The sequence below is a fragment of the Papaver somniferum genome, chromosome 6, assembly GCF_003573695.1.
Source record: "Papaver somniferum cultivar HN1 chromosome 6, ASM357369v1, whole genome shotgun sequence".
Lineage (NCBI taxonomy): Eukaryota > Viridiplantae > Streptophyta > Magnoliopsida > Ranunculales > Papaveraceae > Papaver > Papaver somniferum.
The window spans coordinates 108,389,158-108,406,970 of record NC_039363.1 but is presented as its reverse complement, the minus strand read 5'-3'; the positions used below and the strand labels follow the sequence as shown (position 1 = coordinate 108,406,970).

At 38.9% G+C, this 17,813-nt stretch overlaps 1 protein-coding gene across 1 annotated transcript; it reads left to right on the top strand.

The window, feature by feature from the left end:
• The first annotated feature begins 814 nt into the window (after positions 1-814).
• On the top strand, positions 815-8,898 carry LOC113288791 (lysine-specific histone demethylase 1 homolog 3-like). The gene is made up of 8 exons (XM_026537911.1): positions 815-3,054; positions 3,611-3,752; positions 3,952-6,297; positions 6,403-6,496; positions 6,652-7,112; positions 7,203-7,916; positions 8,011-8,085; positions 8,200-8,898. Exons 1-8 carry the CDS (start codon positions 1,217-1,219, stop codon positions 8,263-8,265), a joined length of 5,736 nt encoding a protein of 1,911 aa, XP_026393696.1. The 5' UTR covers positions 815-1,216; the 3' UTR covers positions 8,266-8,898.
• The last annotated feature ends 8,915 nt before the right edge of the window (positions 8,899-17,813 follow it).

Sequence of the window (17,813 nt, the reverse complement as noted above, 5' to 3'; positions counted from 1 at the left end):
TTTAAATCCTATAGAACCAAACTGTTCTTCGTGTTCTTCCTTTCAGGAAGTTCGGTTAACAAACTAGGGTTTTTTAGAAATTCATCCTAACCGAATAGTGCACTGTAACTTCCATTTGAACCATATTTTGATGATTTCTATTCAATTAAACGAATCAAAATCAAATTAAAAGTAATGGGTTTGTTGGAAAATACCTTCGAATCGATCCCATGGCAGAATCAAGATTCTTACTGCGTCTATTATACTGGATTGTGGATTCACTTGGCTGTTCCACTTCTTTATGAATCTCAAATCACTTGGTTGATTTGCTAGATGCCCTAATGGGGGACCTGTTCCTGGGAGTCTGTTGGTTTTCTTTCGAAGAAGCATTCTTATAGTCGATTGATTAATCGACGATGAAAATTCTATGAATCGACGATTAATCGATGAAGACGATGTTGAAATGGGGAAGAAGAGAAATAGAGGAGAACTGATTTTTTTTTTGTGCGGCTAGGTTTAGATACTTTTGTTTTTGTTTTACATTAAATTATGGTTAATTTTAATCAGGGATAATTATTAGATTAGGGGCAGTTATTAGATTAGAGTTAAATTTAATTAGGATAAGGGCCAAATTAGTAATCTCATCTGATTTTAGGACATTCCTTAACATTGTAGGGTAGGTGGCCTAATAAAACTATGGTCCCAAAAAAAAAAAAAAGATGCTCCCAAAAAATCGTTCATAGTACAGTGAACTGAGCCCAAAAATTATTCTGTTGTAGCAAGCCCTAGTTATTTGGAGTACCAGTTACCCGAACCCAAAAAACAAAAAAAGAAGAAAAGTTTTAAAAGACGAGGGCTTCTTTTGCTAACGACTAACGTGCGCACTTCATCTGTTCCCTTACAGATCCCAACACCATTGACGAGACCAGACCGGAAGCTTCAAGCTCCGAACTCCAAACACACACAATACAGGTGTAGTAGTTAGTTAGTGTTTCATATATTCTTCACAACACACAAATAATTTATTGTACATCAACACCAAACCCTTTCTTGAAAACCCTAGATTTTTCTTTTGTAAGTTAGAAAATATCGATATCCTATTTCTTATTGGTGTATGTGTAAGATTTCAGATATATTTGAATATAGCAGTGGTGATGGGATTTGAATCTATTGATTTTATTTGGAGGTATTAGGGTTGATAAACATTTTTGTATGTGGATGTTATAAAGGGGGATTGATGGTTATTGAGCAGATATTTACGAATGATGAGAGTTATTTGGTTGGTAAAGGAAGTATGGGAGTTGAAACTTTGCGTGTTAATTCAGACATTAATGGTGGGTTAGTGTTAGAAGGAGAGGAGTTATTATCTTCAAATAAAACTAGGGTTGATGAAGATGATGTGAAAATGGATAAAGAAGCTAAGAAAAAGCCAATTCATGTTATAGTTGATTCGGGTGATGATGAACCAATAGGATCTCTTTTTAAGAAGCTTAAGAACCCTAAAAAAGTTAAGGCTGGATTAGGAGATGTTGGAAAGGTTGGAAAGGGTGAAGCTAGGGTTCGTGTTTCTAAGCATGACGATTCTGGTGAAATGGAAACTACCTTGGCTAGTTTTAGGAAGAAGGTGAAAAAACCTAAAGTAGGTCAAGATGATAGATCTGGGACAGGGAAAGGAAATGGTTGTGGTTTCAGTGATGTTGGGTTAGGCTCAAAGGAGGTAAAGGAAAGTTTGCTATGTAGTGGTGATGATGCTTTAGATTCATCTTTGGCTGAAGAAATTTTACAAGATAAGCCGAAAGGGAAACGGAAGAGATTCAGGGATGATGTGATGCAGAAGAAGAAGGGAGGAGATAATTCTAGTGTAGATGACGGGTCAGATCAGGGATCTGGCATGCGAAGATTACAAGAGACATCTGCAATGGAAGAGAAAGAGGGGATTTTATGTCGTGACAATGCTTCTGGTGATAGGCTGGATTCATTACCTGGATTGGTTAAAAAATCACAAACTAGTTTAGTTAAGAAACCTTTGTCTTCAAATCCTCAGAAACAAAGGGACGGAATTCCATCTTCTGGTGCTGGGTTGAGCTGTAGCTCTGAAGGGGAGGATTACAGAACTGATATCAAATTCTCAGCACCCAAAAATATACGGTCTAGCGATGGTTTAGTTAGCATGCTTGCTTCTGTCCCAGAGATTAAGAAGGATGTTGATGAGTTTGCTATAGAGTCTGAAGTGATTCCTGAGGACCATACAGTGAAACATGAGGATGAGGGTTTCGGTGGACCCTGTTATGATTCTATGACACAGACAGAAGAAGCTCATGATCACAAAGCTTTATTGAAGCAGCGTTTGCACGGGGAGACAATTAAGACATTAGAATATACTAGCAAGAGTACATGTTTACGAAACACCATTGGCGATGATGATCATTCATCTGAATGTGTTCTTGAAATGTGTAAAGCGACCATTTTAGGCTCTGGGGATTGTTTGAACCAACCTTATGAAGATACCATCGAGCAACGGCATGTTGAGAAGTTATCTTCTACGCACTGCCGAAGTCCATCCGAGTTAACAGCTAAATGTGATCATGCAATACAACCTTCTGGAGAAGTTTTGGAGCATTCCTTCTCGTGTGCCACTAAAAGTCACTTTGCGGATTCTATCACAGAAAAGATGGATGATACCGATAAATTTGGGAGGGGGTTTGATGAACATTCTGATCATGACGAAGATTCAGGGAAGGCGCTTCATTCTAGAAAAAAGGATAAGAAACAACTGTCACGCAAGATAAAAAAGCGTAGACATGGGGACATGGCTTATGAGGGGGATACTGCTTGGGAATTTCTTCTGCACGAGCAAGGGATTTTCGAAAATAACCGAATGAGTAATGGGGATCGGCCTTCTAAAACAAAAGACGAGTTCAGTGACCCGACAAATGTAGTTTTACAGTCCGATGATGGTCGTGCAGCAGCAGTATCAGTTGGTTTAAAAGCTTGTGCTGCTGGTCCAGTTGAGAAAATTAAATTCAGGGAGGTCTTAAAGCGCAGAGGTGGGCTTCAAGAATACTTGGAATGCAGGTCTGTTAACCTGAAGCCTATTTCATCATTTACTTTCCATTGCCGTCTTCATTGTGCATCATTTTTCTTGTTCAAATGTTTGTTCACACTCCAATGAAGTACTTCCTTTTTCTGAAAGACTCAGATCAAGGCCATTTTGTAAGTCTTTTACTTATATACTTATAGTAGATATATACTATATCAGGTGCAATCATTTTCTGGTAGAGAAAATGTGACACCTTTGCCCATTTCTTATTGGCTGCTGGAAACTTAAACTCTGCACATTGTTGTTGAATATATCTAATTTCTGATTATTGTTACTTGGTAAATTTGGTGATCTTCCTGTAGTTTCCGCAATTTGCAATATGGCATCCTTTTATAACGAACACTTTGTCCACGATCTTTACATTCTGAATATTAGATATCACTATTCCACTATTATTCTGAATCATCAATGATCACGCGATAGTGGTTCTTCTAGCTTGCAATCCTTTTTGTTTGTACAACTCAGACTGCTTGAAGATAACAAAAGATACAAGCTTTAATTTTCTGAGATATGTTTGATTGTCAAATGCAGGAATCTGATCTTAGGCCTGTGGAGTAAAGACATGGGCCGCATATTGCCTCTTGTAGAGTGTGGTGTTCCTGAAGTTCCTTCTGAGGAGGAGCTACCGAGAATGGCCCTTATCCGTGAGATTTATGCATTTCTGGACCATAGAGTAAGTTTTGTACTTTTACAACATATCTTCATTTTCTTTTTAATTTCTGTACTCCTTTAAAATGGATTAGAGACCACAATATCTTTGATTTCAAGGGCCTCGAGGCTCAGTTTGTTGAATATAGATTTCGTATGGAGTACTTGATTCTACACTTTCAATCTTCCAGCTCTGTTTTCTATTTCTGACAAGTTCTCTACAGGGTTATATAAATGTAGGCGTTGCTTCTGATAAGAAGGAAATAATGTCTGAATCGAGATTGCTCACTGAAGCTCTAAAAGAAACTGTAATTGAGGAAGAATCTGAAGCTCCCCTAGTTGATTTGGATAATCAAATTTCCCTTGATGTTGGTCCATTCCAGAGTCTAAAGAACCCCATCGAGGCAAAGAATGACGTGTTCATCCAGCATCAGAGTTTGGAGAACCCCATGGAGGCAAAGAATGACGTGTTCATCCAGCAAGCAGAAGAAGCCCCCAAAGATAATAACCTTCATGTCCTAAGCGCAGGATCAGAATTGTCCGCTCTGATAGAATTCGAAGAATGTGCAGTTGATCATGATCAGGAAAATGATTTCATAGATTCGAATCTGCCTAAAAAATTGGTCAATATAGAGACTTTGAATATTGATGATCCATCTAGTGAAGCAGTGGAATTCAGAAAGCCTCATATTCTCTCTCCAAAGCAGATGAAAGATTCCTGTGGGGTTAACTCAGTTGTAATTGACCCCGTTGAGGAAATCACTACACAGTGTGATCTGGAAGCTCAAAAGAGAATAATTGTGATAGGAGCTGGTTCTGCTGGCCTAACTGCAGCTCGTCATTTGCAACGCCAAGGTTTCTCTGTTACGGTGCTTGAGGCTCGTGAGAGGTTGGGAGGTCGTGTTTATACAGATAGATCATCTCTATCAGTTCCTGTTGATCTTGGAGCTAGCATCATTACAGGTGTGGAGGCTGATGTTGCAACCGAGAGGAGACCAGACCCGTCCTCATTGATTTGTTCCCAATTAGGACTTGAACTGACTGTTTTGAATAGCGACTGCCCACTCTATGATATTGTGTTGGGTGAGAAAGTTCAAGCTGATTTAGATGAAGCTCTTGAAGCTGAATATAATAGTCTCCTTGATGACATGGTTGTACTTGTTGCTCAGAAGGGCGATCGTGCGATGAAAATGTCTCTCGAGGATGGATTGGAATATGCCCTTAAGAGGCGCCGTACAGCTCGGTCAATATCAGATACTGAAGACCGGATTCTCGCTACATCTGAAGGTGGCTTTCAGACTAGAGTCAATGGTACTTCGGAGGATGTTTTATGCAGGACCGACTTTAACGAGGAAATTCTGAGCCCTCTTGAGAGGAGAGTGATGGACTGGCACTTTGCACACTTGGAATATGGTTGTGCTGCTTCACTAAAAGAGGTGTCTCTTCCTTACTGGAATCAGGATGATATTTATGGAGGATTTGGTGGGGCCCACTGTATGATCAAAGGGGGTTACAGCAATGTTGTTGAATCTTTAGGAGATGGGATCCAGATTCACCTGAATAATGTGGTTACGGAAATCTCATATAGCACTGCAGAATCAGGAGGGCAGCGCAGAAGTGTCAAGGTTTCCACAAGCACTGGTAATGAGTTTGTAGCAGAAGCAGTTCTTATTACTGTTCCGCTGGGTTGCTTGAAGGCGGAGACTATAAAATTTTCTCCTGCTCTACCTGAGTGGAAATCTTCGTCGATCCAGCGTCTTGGCTTTGGTGTTCTGAACAAAGTTGTTTTGGAATTTCCTGAAGTGTTTTGGGATGATTCAGTAGACTACTTTGGAGCAACTGCTGAGGAAACTGGACAAAGGGGCCAGTGCTTTATGTTTTGGAATGTCAAGAAAACAGCGGGAGCTCCAATTCTTATAGCCCTTGTGGTTGGGCAGGCAGCCATTGATGGCCAAAGTGTAAGCTCCTCGTACCATGTGGGCCATGCGTTAAGTGTTCTTCGTAAACTATTCGGCGAAGCTTTGGTACCTGACCCAGTTGCATCAGTAGTTACAAATTGGGGCAATGATCCTTTCAGCCGAGGGGCTTACTCTTATGTTGCTGTTGGGTCATCCGGGGAGGATTATGATATTCTTGGTAGACCTGTTGAGAACTGTTTATTTTTTGCTGGTGAAGCTACCTGCAAGGAGCACCCGGACACTGTTGGTGGTGCAATGATGAGTGGTCTTCGAGAAGCAGTTCGAATAATTGACATCCTTAATACTGGCAGTGATTATACAGCTGAAGTTGAAGCGATGGAGTCTGCACAAGAACAGTCGGATGGTGAAAGAAATGAAGTGAGGGACATATTGAAGAGACTCGAGGCAGTTGAATTCTCAAATGTTCTGTACAAGAATTCTTTGGATGGACGCTTGTCTAAGAAGGTATTGTTGCGGGACATGTTCTGTAATGCAAAGACTACTGCCGGTCGACTACATTTGGCTAAAGAGTTGCTAAATCTTCCAATCGAATCTCTTAAGTCTTTTGCGGGCACAAAAGATGGACTTGGCATCCTCAACTCATGGATTCTGGTACATCTTTGTCCTTGGATTCCTTTCCTTTTTATTCTTGTTTTGTATAATGTATTTAGATTTTGGAGAAACTTATCTTGAATCATCTGTTGTGTTCCAAAACAGGATTCAATGGGAAAAGATGGGACTCAACTCCTGCGTCATTGTGTTCGTCTCCTTGTGCTTGTGTCAACCGATCTGCTTGCTGTTCGTCTATCAGGTACATCTCCTATTTTCCTTCGCATATAACAGCATGATCATATAAGCTTGATGTCCTTATCTTTTTGACTTCTGTTTAGGCTTCTCAATTTCTTCATAAACATTTTTAATGTGTTTATAATTTGATAGTCTGTATACCTAACGTTATCCCTACAGGTATAGGAAAAACTATAAAGGAGAAAGTTTGCGTACATACTAGTCGTGACATCCGAGCTGTGGCAAGTCAGTTGGTGAGCGTCTGGATTGAAGTCTTCCGCAAGGGAAAAACTGCTAATGGTAGATTAAAGTTGTTAAGGCAGACAGCTGCATCCGATTCATTGAAGGCTAAATTATCTAAGGACACACCTTCAGGGAAGCTGTTACGCATGACTCGGGGTTCAACTTCCCCAGGGGACATTTCACCATCTGATGTAAACAATAAGAAGGCAAACTCTAAGCTAGTCAAACTGGATGCTGTTACTGACTCGAAGTCTGAAGTCAACTCACTACGATCCCAAGGCACTGCAGTCAGCTTGGATTGTAAGGTGGAGGATGACATTGTTTTAATGTCAGAAGAAGAGCAAGCTGCGTTTGCTGCTGCTGAAGCAGCTCGAGCTGCTGCTCTTGCAGCTGCACAGGTTTGTTTTTCTATTTTGAACTTTCAATTAGCATTTCTCTGTGGTTGCAATATCATGTAGTCACAGTTTGTTTCTGGATATTCCCTGCAGGCATATGCCTCTTCAGAAGCGGTTTGCAGCTCACTGCGCGAGCTTCCTAAGATACCATCATTTCACAAGTTCGCTAGAAGAGAACAATATGCACAAATGGATGATGTTGATTTTAGAAAAAGGTGGCCAGGGGGCGCTTTGGGAAGACAAGATTGTATATCAGAGATAGACTCTAGGAACTGCAGGGTTAGAGATTGGTCAGTTGATTTCTCCGCTGCCTGTGTCAATCCTGACAGTTCGAGAATGTCGGGCGATAACTATACCCAACACGGCTATTCGAATGAGGATCCTCACCAAGTGGACATGAAAGAGCATTCAGGAGAAAGTGCGGCCAATGACAATAGATTAACACAAGCTTGGGTTGACAGTGCTGGATATGGAGGGGTGAAGGACTATCATGACATTGAGAGATGGCAATTCCAAGCTGCAGCAGTCAGTTCTGATTTCTATCATCCCATGATGGATGTAAGGGACGAGGAGGATTCAAACACAACAATGCATGTACACAACCAGAAGCATGAGAAGAGGATAGAAGAAAGTTCTGTTTCTCAATCTGCTGCAAACAACCTGACGTTTGATAAACACCCAAGAGGGCCGGAGCGTATTAAAAAGGCCGTTGTGGATTACGTAGGTTCACTGCTCATGCCTTTATACAAAGCTAGGAAGATTGATAAGGAAGGATACAAGTCAATAATGAAGAAAAGTTCGACAAAGGTAGGGTTATTCTGTTTCATTCCAGGGCAGTAAACTTTATATCTACTGCCGTTTTTCTTCTCTCATGTTTATTTCGGTGATATCTTTTTATCAGGTCATGGAGCAGACCACTGATGCAGAAAAATCCATGAGCGTATCTGTGTTTCTTGACTACAAGCGGAAGAATAAGGTATGCTGTTATAAGTTTCTTCCTTGTATCAAAAGCTCTGAACATTTGGTTATTTAATATTTCTTTTGCTGGGAGTATCTTAACAACATGATATTTATGTATATGAACTTGCAGATACGTTCTTTTGTGGACAAGTTGATAGAGAAGCATATGGCTTTGAACCCAGTTGACAAACCATGAGGTTGCTGTTGATTGTTTGGTGATGATGACCATTACCCCTGGCCCTTCCTCAGACACATGAAGAAATGTGTGCTTGGGTTGTTCTTGTGTAGTTTGACCATATTTTGAATCAGGGTATGGCATGATGAATGACATCTTTGATATGGGAAGGATGTACATAAGCATTACCCCAGCTGCCATCAACCGTTGACAGCAGAGATCACTGGGTTCAGTGGAGAAGGAAGTTTGATGCTTGGTTTGCTGAACTTCAGGACCAGGCAAGTCATTGTGAAAGAGTCTTATCTGTGATGATCTCGAAGCATCTCTTTGTGCCAGTTTCTTCACTTGTGGAAATTGCTTAAATTTGGTGGATCGACCAACTGTACAAAATCTTGAAAGCCACCAGATTTTGGGTGTGGCACAGGTGATCAGCAAAGGAGTTCCCTGCAAATGATCACGAAAGCAAGTGTTGGGGAGTACACCCGTCCATATTGTATTCTTGCTTTTTACTAGGTTAGCAAATTTCCCATTTTTTTGTTTCGGGGATCACCATTATAATGGATCAGCAATTAGCTTTCAATTCTTCCCCATATCAACTTTTGTACAGTTTGACCACATTCAGCTAATATAAAATGTCTATCTCTCCGCCCTTGAGCTGACAATTCGTACTGCTACTTTCGTGGATAGATCTATGCAAGCAAGGGCGGTAAATCCCTTGTTGGCAGGTCAGCTAGTCTCCAAAAAAGAAAACGATTGGTCGGATACCGATGGTGGCGGGTCTGAACAACGGCTCGATGGATTTAGCATCGGCAGCTGTTCCGGATTGGACAGCATCGGTCGGGCGGGATGTACATGGTGGGGATGCATTGGGAAGCGGATTAGTGCGGAGATTTGAAGCGAGATGAAAAACAGAAATGTCGGTATAGTTGGTTGAGCGAAGAGTGTTTCCCTTGGCAACAAGGGCGCTGAGGCGGTCTGGCCACGCCGGCAGGACATCAAATGTCTGCAGCACTCACTGTCTAAACGGTGCGGATTATCTCTCCCCCAAAACCACCCAACCCGATGCGCACGAAGGGAACAAAGGGTAATCTTCACTTCACTTTCGTTGAAGTATTGCATTATCATTCTTCTTTTTTCTTTTCTTATTAATTTGTTAGAGCTTTGTCAAAAATGTGACCAGTGATGCAGGGCGGCAAGAACTTGTTGCCTTCCCATCTTAAAAGCGTGGGATCTTACCATTTCTCATCAGCATTGGTGTAAACAGTTGGATAGAGTAGCGGTGAGTGAATTGCCAATCAAAGCAAGCTGTGAGACTAGGCGTCAAGTTGGTTGACGCTTTGGATGGATTGAGAGTACATTCCACAGGAATCCTATTATTGGGGATAGAAAGTCAAGTTTTTTGGGGGGCTTTCTAGGGTCACCAAATATCAATTAGGACACCCCTCATAATATCTTTATATAAAGGCTAATATGACCCCATATGATTTTAGATAATAAAACGTAATTAACATTATTAATCATGATTAGCAAATCAATTAAGACTAATTCATATCTTTAACTGAAGTGATGAAATTGAAAATCAAAACAAAAGAAAATCAGAGGGGGAGGGGGAGGAGGAGGAGGTGATTGATAACTCTAGGCTGTTCTTCGGGAATATAAGACCGGATTATCAATTGGTTCCTGTTCACCTTGATCATTATCAAAAGACGGAACAAAACCTTTAGGGTTTATCTGTGGGAGACAGATTGATCCTTTGATAGACTTGTCTGTGTGAGACAGTTTTGTTTATTGTTAAAGCCTGCGATTTTGGGTCGTAGCAACTCTTACTTGTGGGTGAGATCAGCTAAGGGAATCAAGTGCGCAGTATCCTGCTGAGAGGCGTAGGAGCATAACTGTACATTGGATCAGTGGGAGATTGATTGGGGTTCAACTACAATCCAGTCCGAAGTTAGCTTGGAGTAGGCTAGTGTATGTAGCGGCTTAATACAGTGTGTGTTCAATCTGGACTAGGTCCCGAGGTTTTTCTGCATTTGCGGTTTCCTCGTTAACAAAATTTCTGATGTCTGTGTTATTTCTATTTCCGCATTATATTTGTTTATATAATTGAAATAATACAGGTTGTGCGTCTGAATCAATCAATTGGAAATCCGACCGTCGGTTGTTGATTGATATTGATTGATCCTTAGATATTGGTCTTTGGTACCATCCAAGTTATTCCTTGTGTTTGATTAAAGACTCGCTGATTTCTATTAGCTTGAGTAAATCAAAACAAGAGAGAGATATTAACTCCTTGAGATACTTTTACCTAGATTGAGTCTGACTGTCTAGTTGATTCTCTAAGAAAGTATTTCGGAGTTAGTCCATACAGATTGCTAAGCGAAATATTGGGTGGTGTTGTTAGACCCCCGCTTTTTCAATTGGTATCAAAGCAGGCAAACACCTCAAACCTTATAAGTTTGTGTTTGTTCGATCCTCAAAACTCCATTCCTATGGGAAATCTTTTTGAGAGGCTTGCTCGTGGCATCTGTAACGCACACCAGAGTTCCTTAAAGGTTGTTCAGAGATTATCACACTTCATTCTTATGGATGCACATGATAATCCTATACCATCTAGCATGTCAGAAAATCTAGAGGTGAAGAAACAATCTAAGGAAAAGAATAAAAAGAATTGTCGAAGAAACCATGGTCAACGCTCAAGGGTTTGGACTCTCACGAGAATTACTCTTAATCTCTTTGAGGAATACTACCATAAAGGTTCCATTGACAAGGAGCTGTTCAGAGCGTTTGAAAGTGTTTTGCAATTCTTAGAAAAGCTTAATTCCATAGAGAATTTGAAGTATTATGACAAGAATGTTGTGCATGTGAAATCATTTTCTAATGATGCACAAACTGTTGTCAACACCGACTCATGTGAAGCCGATAAAAATGATTCGTATGAATTGAGCAGAGGAACCATTTGTCAGAAAAGGTCTTCTCTTTGTCATAAGAAAAAGGACCCACATGACTCTAAGTATTATCATTACGATTATACTCCCGACTCTGGGTACAAATATCAACCAAAAAAATTGCATGGAAATCCTATGCAGTTTCCAACACCTGATTTCAGGATTGGTTCTACCCCATTTGTATATGACTTGAAATGAGGCAAGTAACATGTTGATTTTTGTTTTCATATCCTTTTATGTTAAGAACTTTTCAGTAGGTATTTTTTCACTTGTTGTTTGTATTTTTAAAATCCTACTCCTCAAATGGGTCACGGTTCGTGCACGGGTCAAAGCCCATGTAGGGTATATAAAAGAAGTTTGCGGACATCTTCATCACCTTAAACAGTTCGCGTACGTGAACCTCTAGGTTTTGTGTGTTTCCACCATTAAAGCCTCCTTGAAGAAATTGAAAGAAAGGGTGTTCAAGATTCACTCCAAGTAAGTAAATTTCTCTTGATCTTATCTTATTTCTAGACCTATGATGAATCCTAGAAGCACAAAAAGGAGTTCTAAAAGCTCAAAATCCTCTAGCTTGAATTCTCCTTGTGATAAGAACTATCTTAGAATTAAGTTTGTGGATGATTCTTGTGATCGAATGTTTGATAAGATTGCTTCAAAAGGTTTCATTCTAGAAAAGAAATTGGTTTTCTCTAGTGGGCATGAAGAGGATTTGGTATGCTTTAGAAATTCAAGCTTGAAAATATCTTTGATGGTCTTGGTCAAGGATTTGATTCTCTTACAAGGATTTTCTATACCAACATTCATGATGTTGATTACAACAAGATGGAGTTCAAATCCATGATTGGTAGAGAAAGGTTTCTTGTTGATAGAGAATTAATTTCAAGGATTACCAAAATCCTGTTGGGGAACGTATGGCTTCCTAAACCAAGTGATGAACGTCCACCATCTGATGATATCTCAGTTGGGCTTTGTGGGAAGAAGGTCGTTTAGAGTCAAGGAAAGTTCCCTACTAATGATCTTAGTATTGCTTTGATGGCTTTTGGAAAACTTGGTATCCCCAATCTTTGTCCCTCCACAATTGAAAATTCTTGGTGGAGTCATGAGTTTACGGAATTGGTTTATTTCCTTGAATCAGGTGTTCCTAGTCTCGATATTTGTGGTTTTATTATCTCTCAAATGATGTCGATGACTTCACCCATCAAGACGTTGGGATACCCATGCTTGATTAGTCAAATTTTTCATGACCGTGAGTTTGATTCTATTGGAAACTCTCTTGGGGTTCCCAAACCGGTTCGTCCGTGTACCTTCAGATGCATAAGGGAAAATGCTTGCAAGCGACAAAGAATCGCTTCTCTTGATTTCAGTGACCCTACCACCGTGAGCCTTCTTCAAAAAATTCATAAGGGTGTGTGTAAAGTTAATTCAAGAGTGAAGTGTGTCTAAGAGCAATTGTCTTTGGTTGCAACAAAGTTTCCCGAGCTCAAGGAAGATTTGAACGCAATTCAAGCATCTTGGAGTATCTCCGATGAGGAAGAAGATGAGTAATTCGTGTTCTTATTGTTGCCTAGTATGTCTTCTTTTTGATTTAGTTGGAAGAATAACTAGTGCTTTGAATAACAATGATTGTGACTACACATAGCTATTATTTTTCATCTTCTTGTTTTTTTTAGGTTTATTGGTCTAAATTCTAAAAATATTTGGAGGATGATGTTTTTGCAGTATTAATCTTTATGATTTGTTATGGGATTGGTGTTTACGTCCGTGAACGATGTTTGTCCCATACTTTGTCAAAAGTAAAGTCGTTCGTGTTCGGTATTCACGTACTGGTAAAAGAATGAATGGACTTTTGACAAATACAAAAGTTAAGCCTATATTGTCAATTATTTGATGGAAGATAGGTTAAAATCTTTTGTTTTCAAGGATTATGTCTATTAATATCGTTATGCAAATAGTGATTGAATATAGAATGAATCCTTGTGTATTCCGCAGTATTGATCATCCCTGATCCATATTTTATGTATTACTGTGAGGCTCCGTAATGTATCTTATGTTGAGCACTATACAACCAAGTTGATCTTTTAGCTTAGTTGGTGTTTCGTGAGATATGTTATGTCGAGCATATTGAATTAAATTAATCATCTTGTTTGGTTATTTAGTTATTGCTCCGTAAGTTTTCTTATGTCGAGCAAAACAATTGACAATTAAATTGATTATTTTTGTGATTAGTTTGGTTGTGTATTCCAATTAGATTAATTATGGGTTCTCTTGTAATTAATCTAGTTGAGTATTTTCGTGTCTCCATAAGTTCTCTTATGTTGAGCATAATCAATTGAATTGATCACTTTTTGTGTTTAATTTGATTGCGTATTCCGATTAAATTAATCATGGGTTTACTTGTGATTAATTTGATTGAGTTTTTGGATATAGAAAATCATTCTTATGGTTTTTGGTGTCCAATAAAAATCCTTCTTTTCGTTTGAAATTAAGGTCGCTCGTTGTTGTTCTTTCGGGAATGACATCAAATGGGGGAGAGTTCTTCTGAACTTGTGCTTAATGGTGATATCTTGAGGGGTGTGCGGCCGTGGAATTTTAGAGGGGTTATCTTGTATCCTTAAACTCCTTGATGAATGCAATTAGCTTCGGCTTTATGATTGCATCTAAATTTGTTGGTATGTTTTTTTTTTCCTTTTTTCATGAAATGTTACTCTCGGAAATTTCATTATGATCCCGTTCTTGTACCTTTGCAAATTTTATTGACAAAAAGGGGGGGAATTAATATGTAGTTCATACTACAAATACATATGGTTTTCGGATCATTATGTAAGGGGGAGTGGTTTCCATGTGATATGGAGTATTGACTAAGGGGGAGTGATACATATCACCATAATATTATTGTTGAAGTTGTGATACAATTGAACTTTGACGCTGTGTAATAATACTATGACACCGTATAACAATGATCGAGAACTATGTTTTCTCATTGTTATAACTGCGGATCTTCAACAACGGTGATGCTAAACTTACAACCTTTGGGATCATTGGAGCACTTGGAAGTGACGAAGATTTCGAGGAATGTTGAAGATTAGACATGTGGAATAGGAGCTATTATAGTTTCTTTATCTTTTTTGTATTCCATATGTATTGATAGTTTTGTCACTAAAATTGAAAAAGGGGGAGATTTTTAGAGCATTGCTCGGTCGAACTCGCATGCGTTGCTATCTCAAGCATGTTTGCAATGTTAGTGATCAAAACTATAAGTCTTGATTTCTAGTCTATTATAGCTAAGTCTCGGACTAGGATAGAAAGTGTAGTTGAGCTCAAGGACTTCATGGCGATTCATCATACAAGTAGAAGAACTACTCAAGGAACCGTTGGAACTTCTCGACAAAAAGGTATGTGAAGACTTGAACTTATCTATCACTCAAAATTCTATCTATTCTATCTCCTACTCTTTGAGACAAGAAGTCGTATGCTATATATATATACTTGGATTATACACATTTGGTATTTCGAGTCGAGTATACCTCGCCTATCTATATCTCGAAATATGTGTTGGAAATCTTTTCGCTTCGATCAAGTTTATCTTTACCATGTGACGAAAGTCATGATATGTTTCAATCATCTTGAAAATTGCTTTGACGAGAAATGGTGTAACAACTGTATAACGTCCTCTAAGAATGTTTCAACGATAGAAATGAGAGTTTATATTACATAACCAATGGTGGACATAAGCATTATTGTGGAAAAACATTTATGTATAAGTCCTATTCCTTGAACCAAAGTTTGCGAACTTTGTTGATGAAGAGAACCGGAAGAATGGCGTGAGCCAAGTCCGCGAACTCAGTCCGCGAACTGCTGAAGTTCTCAAACCGAGAATTTCTGCTGGAGTTGACAAACTACTTGCGTGAAGTTAAGTCCGCAAACTCAGTCCGCAAACCGACGAAGTTCTCATACCCGCGAATTTCTGTTGGAGTTTGTAAACTCTGCACAGTAACTTAAGTCCGCGAACCTAGTCTGCGAACTTGAGAAAGTTATATATCTGAAGATGATTTCTGAACTTAAACTTAAAAAGACTAAGGAATGCAGTTTGCAAACCGTGGCTATAAAAGTTCATGAACCAATTTAGATGAATCAAATCATCTTTGCTTCAATTGTGTCTTGTGTAGTACATAAGATTTCCTTGCAATTGAACAACTCTCTAACTAGTTCATTTGAAGTCATTTGAACTAGTTATGGTGAAGAAGAACATGGTTGATATGAAATGCTCATATGGCTAACCTTTTGGTTAACTATTGTTGAACCAACAAGTGCATACGTTTGGGTACGGTTAACAAACCTAAAAGCGTGCATTGTCAAGTGTGTGTAACAAGCTAAGTTTTCGATCTAACGTTTGAGAAATATTAGCTTGAATCTAAATCAGGTTTTCATCTAACGGTGAATATTGAATGCTTTGTTACTAAGCTAACATTGATTACAAACCCTGATTTGCAAGACTATATAAATGAGACATCTAGTATTGTGCAAAACTAATCCCCACACCTTACGTGTGATACTAGTTTGCGTGCTAGAGTCGATTCTCCTTTAACCTTCGGTTTTCTTATTCTAAAAACCAGGTTAGCGACTTAAAGACTTCATTGGGATTGTGAAGCCAGACCGATACTACTTTTATCATAGTTGTGTGATCTGATCTTGCATCTTCTATCGTACGAGTACAATCAGATTGATTGGCTTGAGATTGATATCTCCGATAGGAAAGATATAAAAATAATCACAAACATCTTCGTCTCATTGTTTGTGATTCTGCAACATCTTGTTTCGCTACCATACGATTAAGATTGTTGTGAGGTGATTGATAACTTTAGGTTGTTCTGCGGGAATATAAGACCGAATTATCAATTGGTTCCTGTTCACCTTGATTATTATCAAAATACGGAACAAAACCTTTAGGGTTTATCTGTGGGAGACAGATTGATCATTTGATAGACTTGTCTGTGTGAGACAGATTTGTTTATTGTCAAAGCCTGCGATTTTTGGTCATATCAACTCTTAGTTGTGAGTGAGATCAACTAAGGGAATCAAGTGCGTAGTATCCTGCTGGGATCAAAGGCATAGGAGCATAACTATACTTTGGATCAGTGGGAGATTGATTGGGGTTCAACTACAGTCCAGTCCGAAGTTAGCTTGGAGTAGGCTAGTGTCTGTAGCGGCTTCATACAGTGTGTGCTCAATCTGGACTAGGTCCCGGGGTTTTTCTGCATTTGCGGTTTCCTCGTTAAAATTTTTTCTGGTGTCTGTGTTATTTCTATTTCCGCATTATATTTGTTTATATAATTGAAATAATACAGGTTGTGCGTTTGATTCAATCAATTGGAAATCCGAACTTCGGTTGTTGATTGATATTGATTGATCCTTGGATATTGGTCTTTGGTACCATCCAAGTTATTCCTTATGTTTGATTAAAGATTCGCTGATTTCTATTAGCTTGAGTAAATCAAAACAAGAGAGAGATATTAACTCCTTGAGATACTTTTACCTAGATTGAGTCTGACTGTCTAGTTGATTCTCTAAGAAAATATTTCGGAGTTAGTCCATACAGATTGCTAAGCGAAATATTGGATGGTGTTGTTAGACTCCCGCTTTTTCAAATGCCCATTACCTCCATTAAGGAGGGGAGATGGTGGTGACAATGAAATATCATTGGGTTGGTGTGGTTTGAAGAAAGATTTGAATTGTGGAAAGCATTGCAGTTGTCGAGGGATGCTCCTTGTATACTAATGACTTCCGATAAGGATGACTATGAGATTTCCGATGATGATGACTTTATTTACGGTTATGATAACAATGTGATTTTGAAGGGTGGTGATCATATGAACCTTTGTATAAATGTGGTGTGAACCTTTGTTTTTTGAATCACTCATTATAAATGAACATTTTAATCTAGTTTTATCATATGTTTTAAAAAAATTAATTTTGAATCAATCATTACGTCTAGGTTTTACGATAACACGACCTAACCGTTTAATAGAAACGGCTGAGAATACCTGACCGTGTACTAAACAACGGCTGAAAAACCCCACCGTTTAAAAAGTAACGGCCTGAAAACCCAACCGTGATTACTAGTTCACAGAATTACGACTGGGAATTCAACCCGTAATGCCTAATGAACTGGTAATTTAATTTTTTCGCAGAATTATGGCTGGGAGTCCCACCCGTATTTCTGGGCACTGTCAAGTTTACGGCTAATATTGCTGGACGTAAACTAATATACGGCTAGTAATTCTAGTCCTACCATCAATTCACAGTTGATTATCCCAGTCGTTTTTTACTCTGAATTGTTAGTAAATTGTGTTCTCTGCTAGATAATTAAAACACTAGTATCCATTCATTCAAGGTACACTAATATCCAGTTACTGAAAACACGCTAAATCCATGCAAATATACTAAAACAAAGTCTTGAATGATAAAAGCTAAGAAGATGAACATACTAAAACAAAGTCTTAAACAAGTACATAAACCACTTATTCACCATGACCAATATTCTTGGGAACATCGTCAGAAGATGATGAAGAAGAACTTTAGGGAGTTTGGGAACCACTCATCCAATCATCCTCGCCGTCAGTATAT

What these genes read in the sequence shown, in the direction of transcription:
- LOC113288791 (XM_026537911.1), top strand. Translation starts at nt 1,217, where the DNA reads ATGGTTATTGAGCAGATATTTACGAATGATGAGAGTTATTTGGTTGGT. An exon ending in TGAAGAAAAGTTCGACAAAG is followed by an intron (nt 7,917 to 8,010) that starts GTAGGGTTATTC and finishes TCTTTTTATCAG; the next exon opens with GTCATGGAGCAGACCACTGA. An exon ending in ACTACAAGCGGAAGAATAAG is followed by an intron (nt 8,086 to 8,199) that starts GTATGCTGTTAT and finishes ATGAACTTGCAG; the next exon opens with ATACGTTCTTTTGTGGACAA.